Source organism: Hippoglossus stenolepis, chromosome 5 (assembly GCF_022539355.2).
Source record: "Hippoglossus stenolepis isolate QCI-W04-F060 chromosome 5, HSTE1.2, whole genome shotgun sequence".
Classification (NCBI taxonomy): domain Eukaryota; kingdom Metazoa; phylum Chordata; class Actinopteri; order Pleuronectiformes; family Pleuronectidae; genus Hippoglossus; species Hippoglossus stenolepis.
In genome coordinates, this window is record NC_061487.1 from 27,723,169 (window position 1) to 27,733,761 (window position 10,593).

Consider the following 10,593-nt stretch of genomic DNA (forward strand, 5'->3'; position numbering starts at 1 on the left):
TAAAATATAATTATTATATCATTCTTTTAAAATGTTACCGACCATAGACATCTTGGTTGCTCCCTGGTGGCTGGCTGCAGTCTCCTCCATGTTAGCAGAGGGGACATGTGGAGACAGAAGAGGAACAATGGTTCACAGTGGATTTGTCATGTTTTATATTGAATCTAAGCTGAAACCAGCACAAGATGAATTTGCTGGTAACGTTTTTAAAAATAAAACGAAGATTTCTGTTGTGTATGTGGATGAGACTCAGAACTAACATGCACAGCAGTAATGGAACACACCCCCAACACCAAACAAGACATTTAGAAGAAGAGGTAACAAGATGAATGGTTTGAAGTTTGAAGTTAGAAGTTAGAAGTGTGTTTATTTCCATCGTGACTCATCACAATCTGTGCAGCACAGTCTCTGGATTGCCACTCCTCAGAGAATCTGATTCTTATGTAACTCACACGTGACTGCACACACACATGGATCCGTACACTTCTTCTCATCCTGGGCCCCCGGAAACATGTGTGAACACTCCGGAGGATTGAGTTACCTTCTCCTCAGCAGTTTGTTCTCTGGAAACACAAAACTTTAAATGTATATAAATTAGCCAACTGTACCCTTCCTCTCTGCAGGACTGGGTCCTTAAATCAATCAATCCACAAACGCACTGAGATTTGCTCCTGTTCACTCTGAGTGGTTTTTTGTGTGTGTGTACTTTTTCTCTACCATGTGGGCACAGGGATTTACACAAAGACCTGAAGTAAACCAGTGTCCAGAGAGAAATTCTGCAGCTAAAGATACATATTTGGCCTCTGGCACATTCTAATGTCACTATTCCTTCATATACACTCATTTTAATTACTGCATATTAAAGGCCAATCAGAGAGCACGTTCCTCCGACAAGGCTAACGCCCAATTTCCTTGTGTTAGACACAACAAAGAAAGAATCTTGGATCCGCCCATTTATCCAGATCCTCTTCATAATTTATGAGTTCTTTGTTGGGTCGTGAACCACCAACCCGAAATATTAATATTTAAAACATATTCCTGACTCATCTGTGATATTTTGATGAAAAATATCAATTATTTGTATTTATTGACACCTGATGGAATCCGTCAGAGTGACAGAGAACGTGAATCACTGTTTTATCAGTATCAAAAATTCTCTAATGCTCTTTTCTTATATCAATCAACACCAGTCATGTCAACAAGTTTATTTTATTAAGCAACTATCAACAAAACTACTAAATAAAATGTATAAATGACTTTCAATGACACAATTAACATACAAATAATATACAGATAAAGTTCTGATAAAGACTCATTTTCAAGCACAAGCAAAGTATAGAGAAGATTATAGATACATAATGTTTATAAAAAGGAATATTGTACATTTATATAAAATAATTCCTCTAATTATCGATCAGAAAGTGAAGAAAAGTATCAAAAGGTAAAAGTGAAGAAGAATCAAGCCGATGTCCTGCAGTGGATTTCACAGAGATTACATCACAAAGCGCTACACAAATTATATAAATACACAAAAACCAGTAGAGGTTAATATACGTCGCTCATATAAAATATAAATATTAGGTTTTATCATTTCAAAGGTTTACATATAAAATTACAGCACGAACGGAACATCAGATTCGCTGCTCACCAGCTTCTCGTTACCACAGTGACGACAATATCAAAACAGATCTGACATCAGATTCGTGTGGGGGGGATAAGCACCAGCGAGCCACACACACAGGAAGTGATTATGTCGTAACAATGGTGCACGTAAACATCTGGGATCAATCAGACGGTGACTGAACGGGGGATAATCTCAGTTTACATTTTATACACGTGTGGATTTATTCACCTTCGTCTCCATGAAGGATTTGAAGGAGGCTCTGAAATGGTTGTTTGCAAAAACAAACCTGATTTCTGATTAGACAACTGAGCCTTTGTTTTTCTAACTTGTCATGATCAGCCTCAGTCTGTGGTTTGAGTTAAACATGATGAGTGTGTGCGACCAGAGTTCAGTCCATCCTCTGGTCTTCATCACTGGTCCAGGTCGTTGCCACTATCGCGGCTGTTGGGCCGATAGTGGCACAGGCAGAACTCCCGGATCCGACTGCAGGCCTCCACCATCATCTCCTTCGGCACCGTCAACACGATGCGGAAGAAGTTGGGATACTCGAAGGCCTGCGAGAGGACAGGACGAGCACACATGATGACACCTTGTATTTTGACAATGTCAGGACAAAGAGATGGACGAGGAGAGGACGGAGAAACGCTGACTTACAGAGGCAGGTAGACAGAAGACCGACTGTTCAGTGACCAGACGTTCAGTGAAGTCCACATCGTTCTTAAAGTCTGGGAAGTGATCCATGTCCATCCCCACCTGGACACACACACACACACACACACTTATATAATAACATTCTATATATGTGATAATATGTGACCATACATGAGATTATCTTCTGACTGGGATGTAAGATGTTTCTCTGCCCATTAAGTTCGACTCATCTGGTGAATCTACGAATCTACTGTGGATTAAAACAACGAGACTTTCATCAGCTATTCTACATAAAAAGGTAAAAACTATTAGAAATGAATTCCTCAGAATGACATATTCATTGAACTCAGTGTTATTTCTCTTAGTTTATTAAAGTATGGCTCCCGTCTTCGACTTTGAACACTCCCAGTTCATTTTGGACACATGCACGAAACCAACACAGTGTGTAAGTCAACAGCATCGTTTCTGTCCTGTTACTGTCCGTGTGTTTCTGACTTCACGCTGCATCAGGTTGTTGTAAAATGTAAAGACTAGAGATCTAAACCTGACGTCAGAAGACAAATTAAAACATTCATTGTGACATAAAACATATATATTGCGTGTTCAAAAGTTACCGACCATGAGGTACATGGCTCCTGAGGTCTTGACGGGGTTCAGGCCGGCGACAGTGGACAGCTCGTTGAAGCAGATCTCTGCGTTAGACTGAGGAGACAAAGATAAATCATGACATCCGTCTCTTATGATGCATATTAATGTAAGTTCTAAATCCTCATAATTATCCCCAGATGTACCTTTAGTAAGCTGATGGTGTTGTTGTAGAAGCTTTGAGGCGTGTTATTGAGGATGCCCTCCAGCGCCCCCTGGATCAGACTGCAGGCTCCCAGAATACGTTGGGTCAGTTTCACCAGCCCCTGACGAATCTGTAGACGAGACACATTTAGTTTAATATGAGAGTGTGTGTGTGTGTGTGTGTGTGTGTGTGTGTGTGTGTGTGTGTGTGTGTGTGTGTGTGTGTGTGTGTGTGTGTGTGTTTGGTTACGTACCGCAGATCCAAGTATGTCATTCCTGTCATGGATGAGGATCCATCCCATCCTCCACCCGGGGACCAGCCAGCGTTTTGCCAGACCCCCGCAGGAGATGACGGGGACGTCACTGCTGAGCGACGCCATGGAAGGACAGCTGCAGCCTGGTAGCACCTGGAGGAGCAGGAACAATTAGATACGTTCGTACGGTGAAGTCATCCAGGCGCCATTATACTGAGTAACCGAAGGCGTGACGGTAACGTTGATGGAGCTCAAATGGTGCGGCCATCTTTTCCACGAGAGAAAAAAACGTTTAGCAAACATTAATATCAAAACTTGACTTTTCTGGACAACGGAACAAACCGTAAACACAACATTTCCTACACAGCTGTAAGGGGTTGACCAATCACAACAGAGTGAGGCCAGCTGGCCAATCAGAGCAGACTGAGGGGGGTCTTAAAGAGACAGGAGCTAAAACCAAGTGTTTGAGACAGAGGCTGAAAAGAGGAGCTGCAGCTAAGGACAGTTTTCTGAACTGATTGAAATGATCAACCTGAATATGAGCAGAATGTCTCCATTCAGTTTCCAAAATAATAAACTGAAAGATGGTAAATGAAGCTGAAACTCACTGTGACACAAATAAACAATCATAGAGTCTCAGAAAAGGGGAAAAGTCATAGATTCTTCATCATTGCTTTAATAAACATAACTTTCTCAGCGCCTGATAATCTTGTAACTCATAAAACGAGCATTGTGAGTAAGTTGGCTGAATCTCCTCCTGAGATATTTGATATTTGATATTTGCTCTGGACGTGAAACCTCGCTCCACGCACACAAAGCTGCTTCTCATTATAGTCGTACAGTATCTTGGACACCGAGCCAGGAGCCGAGCCAGGAGCCGAGCCAGGTCCTACTGGTCACACGGCTGCCAACTGTAAAACAGCACGAACTGCTGAGGTCTGATTTGAACTTGAACTCACTCACTCCTCCAATCTCTGAACCCGAGAACATCTAGATTTCTTTTGTTGTTTTTGTAGTTCTCCATCTTGCTTTGTTTTACTTTTATACGTGTACATACATTTGAATCACTTATATATTTGTGTAAACCAATAAAATAAAAAAGCAAATGGTGAAACTAAAAGGTGACATAGTTCTTTATCTTTAGATTTTAATTAAAGCTGAGGGATGTACATGGTTCGAATTTTGCTGATATCTGGTTAGAAAGGAATCATAAGAAGAAGAGCTGGAGCCTGACAGCCGAGAAAAGTGGTTTGAGAAGGAAATTTACTCAGCTGGAAGAAAAGTGGGAGAAAGTGTTGGGATGATGAAAGGAATCAGAGAAAGGATGGACGGACGGAGGTGGAACAAAACAAGTGTTGTTTTCTATAGTTAAAAATATCTGTAAAGAAACAGTGAGTAACTCTGTAGCTGATTTACAAACATCTGCACAGATGTGTTGTGAGTTTACTGCGGGTCCTGAGGTCGGGGGGGTTGGAGGTGAAGTGCCCCACTGATTTAGTGTCTGCTCGGCCGGGGCAGTTCACAGACGATCTGGCCCCTCCCTCCAGCCATAAAAAGAAATGCCTCCACGCCCCCCACTACCACCACCAATCCTCTCCTCAACTGCCTCTCCGCCCCCCACACGCCCCTCGACTCCTCCCTGCATGTCCCACCCCCCCATCACCAGGATTAAGTGCAACCACATGTAGCCAGAAAAGGTGCTGAGTCATTGTGCTCTGCTTGGTTCAATGTGAAGGAGTCAGATGGCGACAGAGGGGGAGGGTCTCTGGATGCACCCAACAACCCCGACTCTAAAACTTTTCCACTCACTGCTGCTGCAAGACATTTTTTAAAAAGCCCCGACGTTAACCTGCGAAAATGCATTTGTCTTCATGCACCTGGTGAAAAACTGCGTTTTAGTTTGAGTGGCTGAGAGACAACGTGTGTTTGTGTTCATCCTCAGCAGAAACAGCTTGTTTGATTTAAAAAGCGTGAAGCTGGGAGTAAGAACATACCAACCCTGTGTTTCCTGCTTACATAAGGACACACCAGCTTATATACCGACATCATATAGGCCACGCTTCACCCAATCAGAAGAAGGGGGCGGCGTGTTGCTAACAACATCTCAACCCTCGAAACGAACCAAACAGCGATAAAACCTGATTTGGACGTTTACTCCAGCAGAGGAAAGGCGATGAAATGATGCTCGAGGAGAAAAATATATAAAGATGCATATATTTCATGTCAGTCAGTGTTGATAATTATCTACGTCCTCGTCTACGTCTTTGTTTTTCTGTGGAATTAAACCCAAGAGAAACAAATACAAGCGTCAGTTACAAGGTCGAACTCGGTGAACCATGTTTTACACTGTGCAGAGATACGTTCTTTACTTCTCCTTAGTTTTATAGTCTTTTTTACTTATTCTAAAACGGTTACATGTTTACAGGAGGATTTGACGTTCTGCTGCCATAACCAGAGAATTTTCCCTGACGTGGAATCAATAAGGTTCTTATCTCATCTTAATAAAGCCTTTGATGAATATATCAAATCTATATTTGTTCATTTTAGCATCAGACTGTCGATGAATTAGATCAATGAGTCATTTGATGCAGATTTTTAAAAGAACATTTTCACATAGGACCCATATTTAGTCTTTATCAAAATGGAACCTAAGTGGAAAACTACTGGATTCAACTCTGACCTTCTGTCCACTTTTATAATGAGTGTGTGTGTGTGTGTGTGTGTGTGTGTGTGTGTGTGTGTGTGTGTGTGTGTGTGTGCGTGTGTGGTGTGCTGTGGTGTGTGTGTGTGTGTGTGTGTGTGTGTGTGTGTGTGTGTGTGTGTGTGTGTGTGTGCGTGTGTGTGTATGTGTGTGTGCAGTGTGTGTGTGTGTGTGTGTGTGTGCGCGTGTGTGTGCGTGTATGTGTGTGTGTGTGTGTGTGTGTGTGTGTGTGTGTGTGTGTGTGTGTGTGCATGTGTATGTGTGTTGTGTGGGTGTGTGTGTGTGTGTGTGTGTGTGTGTGTGTGTGTGTGTGTGTGTGTGTGTGTGTGTGTGTGCACATGTTTGCACGAACAGGACGTTTGACCAGTACAAACTTTTCAAGGCCGACACTGACGTCCACGTTTTAGACTGAATTTGCTGATGTTGTTTTTTTTCTTTGATCCTCAGTTTGGTCTCTCTCAGGTTTGACAGGTTCGTTTGCTTTGATTCCTCCAGAACAGACAACAGAGGACATTTTACATTTTAAATCTTCTTTAGTTCTGGAGGAAAGTGCTTTAAACGATAGAGAGAAGCTGGATCCAAATACCAGCGACCGCAACACAACCTCTGCTGATGCTGCTGTGTTGAATAATGTGCCAAACCGACCGGCCGCCCTGTAGGTGTGCCTTGTGTCGGTGTGAGGTCACACTCACCATATCGCAGTAGATTTCATCGGCCAGAATAGGAACACAGTGTCTGGAGGCCACTGGGAAAACACGGGGAAAAACGTATATGTAATTGTTCTGCTGAAATGAGCTAAGTTGTGTTTTTGTTATTTGACATGGATGAGATTTTGAGGGACGTCAGAACTGACCTTTGAGGATCTTCTGCAGATGCTCCTTGCTGTAGACGGAGCCACACGGGTTGGACGGGTTGGTAACAATCACACAGGAAGTCCTCTCGTCGATCAGGCTCTCCATCTGCTGCAGGTCGACCTCCCACGACTTTTCCGGCTGCAAATCAAAGACAACGTGTGTCAGGATGAGGACAGAAAGTGAACCGTGCATGTTAAAGCTTCCTCGTGATGCTCAGAGACTCCAGCTACCGAGAACCTGATGTAGCCTGCAATTCCAACCATGGCCACAAGTCCAAATGTCTTTCAAATAATGCATGTGAGGGATTTTGTTGCATTCATGCAATGTCTATAAAGACGTATTAGAGCCATCGCAGAAAAATAGGAAGGTAATATGATATAATATAATCTAAATTTGCAAGAAAATCTCAAAAACATTATTATCGTAGTATTACAACATTATTCTCCTTCACATGAGCCTGATATCCAGCCGTAGTTTAGCCGTAGTTTAGCCGTAGTTGTGTTAACAGTCGGCTGACGTTGTTCCTCTACTCACCAGCAGGTTGTAGAGTTTGACGTTGATGCCCATGGAGACGGCCAGAGTCTTATATAAGGAGAAGCCCGGGCATGGCACCAGGATGTTGTCCCCGGGGTTACACAGGACACTGATAGCCAGGTCAATGGCATGACTGCAGCCGCTGGTCAGGATCACATCCTGGAAGAGCACGTTTACTTTTCAGAACACAGACACTGAAACATACGATGTCATTGGGTTTTTGGGGGAGGACGTGGTTTTAAAAGTGCGTGAGGATAAAGAGACGGCACCTCTGCCTCCAGTGGAGCCTCGGGGCAGCTGTAAAAGTTGGCCAAGGCCTGTCGGCTCTTCAGATAACCTGCAGGTGAACACATGCAAACAGACACACAACAACAGTTTAGAAGGACATCACTGTCAATCATTTCAGTGGATCTCTGGGCCCTATATTTCTCAACAAGCGCCAATAAAGTCACTTTTGTGGCTGTAAAACTACGTTATCTCGTATTTCACCTTCGTGCATCTGTGCCAGAGCGTTCAGGACAAACATCAACTGATGATTAATGTTGGATCAGAGCGACTCACCGACAGAGGGAGCGTAGCCGTTGAATTTCTGCGAGTCTACGGCGTCTTTCACGGCCTGAAGCACCACCTGGTCTGTGGGCAGGTTTCCGAACACTGTGGGGTCCCCTGGGGAACAGGTCAAGTCACAGTTACACATTAGTGAACAAAAGAAACCATTAGAAAATAAAGGTTTTATGTATTCGTGCAGGAAATATGGTCAATCATCATTTAATAAAACAAAATGAAGACATCCGAGAGCAGCAGTGTGAAGTAAAGACTTGTATCTCTGGTTTTCTATCATCCAGAGTTTGGTCTCCAGTCGTAGGAAACTGGTTCTTCTGATCTCTGATTGGATTCATCTCTAATTGAAGATTTGAGTGTCAGCAGACGGATGCTCAGCAGAAACCTTCTCACCTATAGAGAGAGCGATCATGGGCTTGTCTCTGTTGGGTGTGAGCTTCATCTCGTCCACGATGCTCCTGATGGGGTTGAGCGTGTTGTTGGCCATCTCTGAGGGCTTCACCTCCCACCTCTGCCGGCGGCTCTTCACCTTGGCCGGGTACAAGCTGCCGTTCATGCTGACGTGGTTGACGCCGTTTCCCAGCACCCCCCTCCCGTTGACCACGGTCCCACTCAGGGTTTTGGCGTTGAGCGCGGTTTTGCCGTGGACTCCGTTCCCGTTCATCTTAACCAAGTACGACTTGTCATCCATCCTGGAACTGAGGAGGAGGATTGAGAGGAAGAACAAGAATCGGTTTATTTCCAACCCTGGAACCTAAAATAACTTAAACTACCTAAAATACTCTATGAATTAATAATAATATGTGAACAGCCTATAAAATAAGCCCAAGTGCCCATTCTGCATTATGAGCAGTTTTTATTTTTGACACTTAAAGTACATTTAGGTTTTGTGATCTTAACATTTTATATTTGATCATATTCACACAGTGTGGTTTTACTTTATTAACTTAAGAACAGATTATGTAATTCTCTCTTTGATGCTGATGCAAAACTGGAAAAAAAAGGAATAAAAAAATCCTCAAATTTGTCATTTTATTCGTAAAACAAGATAGAACCTAAAGATGAATTCAAATATTCTTATTTCTAGGCTTAAAGGCTTAGTTTTATTTGAATAGCTTCAAATCCCAACACACTTTATCTGTTGAGTTGATTTAGAAAAACATCTAACATTTCCATAATATAGATTAATACACATTATTATACAATGTCAATATATTTTAAACTCTGATTCATATAGTTTTCACTGATGCATTTTATTATCATCATAAATAACATGTTTAGTCTCGTAAACAGAAAGAAGTTCACAGTCAAAGCCACGAACTGATTCTGGTCCGAAACAAACAAACAGAAGAATCAGCCTCAGGGTGAAGAGCCACCAGGAGGCTGCACAGGACCCACACAGAATAAAGTCCATTTTCATTCATGATATTAATGTTCTGATGAACTGGAATCATAAAAGTCACTGACCTCAGTTAATATTCAGCACAGTTTGGTCCAAAAAGCAGCAGCAGCAGATTAATCAGCAGGAATGAAGTGGAGGATGCATCGAGCCGGTTTTATAGCTCAATACCTCAAAAATGGGTGTTGAACGCTGCCAATACTTCTATTGGTGGAGGCTGAGGGCTGTGTCATACACCCCTCTGACATCACTAACCAGAACCAAACCACCTCAGCCCTCCATCAATTATCAGCGGGGGGGGGGGCAGCCCATATGGAGACGTGTCTGCGTGCGTAGTGGGGTTCAAACAGAGACAGAGTGTCAACATGACACCAGGTAGGGAATCAAACGCTTTTATTATGAAGGGACGAGTATTACCATGTTTTTATCTTCATACTCAGAGAAGGAAAGTTTACTTTGAGTCACACTGGGTTTAAATGATTAAGTCTAATATGCATAGATTCTCCTTTTAGCTCAGTGTTTGGTTTCTGGGACACAGATTTAACTGGTATCCATCGTTCTCTTGTCTGTGGTGAAGAGTTAGAACCAAATCAAAGGAAAAACTGATCTGAGATTCATTTTAAATCCAGAAGGAGTCGAACTACGGAGCAGGAATTCTCCGTGATGCTTATTTCCTACTAGAGAAAATGTCTTTATTCTTATAATAGTATGACTTTCTTCTCAATTACAACTTCCCTCTGTGTCCGGCTGCATTACAGATCATACACCTCCTCCATGTTAGCAGATGGGACACGGACCAAACAAAAAAAAATCCAAGTTCATGTCAAATGGATTTTATGTCGTTCTCATCCCACTGATGTTTGACGTGTGTCATCATCGTCTCTGCCCAAACACAAAGTTACTTATTCACGGTGGCTGTGACATCACGCTAACACCCGGAGTCAACAGAATGTGTTGTGGTAGAAACTGTTTGTATCCCGAGCCTCTTGACTCTTCGTGACAAATCAATGTCCACGGACAAATGTTAGTTTTGTCCAAACACAGCGAAACAGCAGTTTGTTATGTCACTGGGAGGATGTGGGTCATTTTTCAAATGAGCCCAGTTTCATTCAGCTGCTTCCAGTGCAGTTTACAGTGAAGTACAGTGAGCCGCCTGATTGGTCAAACTCAAACCTCTGGGGAGAACTTCCTGTTACATGACTGCTGGTCAGTCCACCTCTTCTTCT

The 10,593-nt window shown here is 42.8% G+C and overlaps 1 protein-coding gene across 1 annotated transcript; it reads right to left on the reverse strand.

The window, feature by feature from the left end:
- Positions 1 to 1,190: 1,190 nt before the first annotated feature.
- tat (tyrosine aminotransferase) lies at positions 1,191 to 9,512 on the reverse strand. Its single transcript, XM_035157256.2, has 12 exons — positions 9,436 to 9,512; positions 8,362 to 8,666; positions 7,969 to 8,073; positions 7,677 to 7,744; positions 7,408 to 7,566; positions 6,873 to 7,011; positions 6,712 to 6,764; positions 3,319 to 3,471; positions 3,067 to 3,195; positions 2,894 to 2,977; positions 2,279 to 2,377; positions 1,191 to 2,178 (listed from the first exon to the last, which is right to left on the reverse strand). Exons 2-12 carry the CDS (start codon positions 8,657 to 8,659, stop codon positions 2,035 to 2,037), a joined length of 1,431 nt encoding a protein of 476 aa, XP_035013147.1. The 5' UTR covers positions 8,660 to 8,666; positions 9,436 to 9,512; the 3' UTR covers positions 1,191 to 2,034.
- Between the last annotated feature and the right edge of the window lie 1,081 nt (positions 9,513 to 10,593).

What these genes read in the sequence shown, in the direction of transcription:
- tat (XM_035157256.2), bottom strand. Translation starts at nt 8,659, where the DNA reads ATGGATGACAAGTCGTACTTGGTTAAGATGAACGGGAACGGAGTCCAC. An exon ending in AGGCTCCACTGGAGGCAGAG is followed by an intron (nt 7,567 to 7,676) that starts GTGCCGTCTCTT and finishes GTGCTCTTCCAG; the next exon opens with GATGTGATCCTGACCAGCGG. An exon ending in TCTTCTGTCTACCTGCCTCT is followed by an intron (nt 2,179 to 2,278) that starts GTAAGTCAGCGT and finishes GTCCTCTCGCAG; the next exon opens with GCCTTCGAGTATCCCAACTT.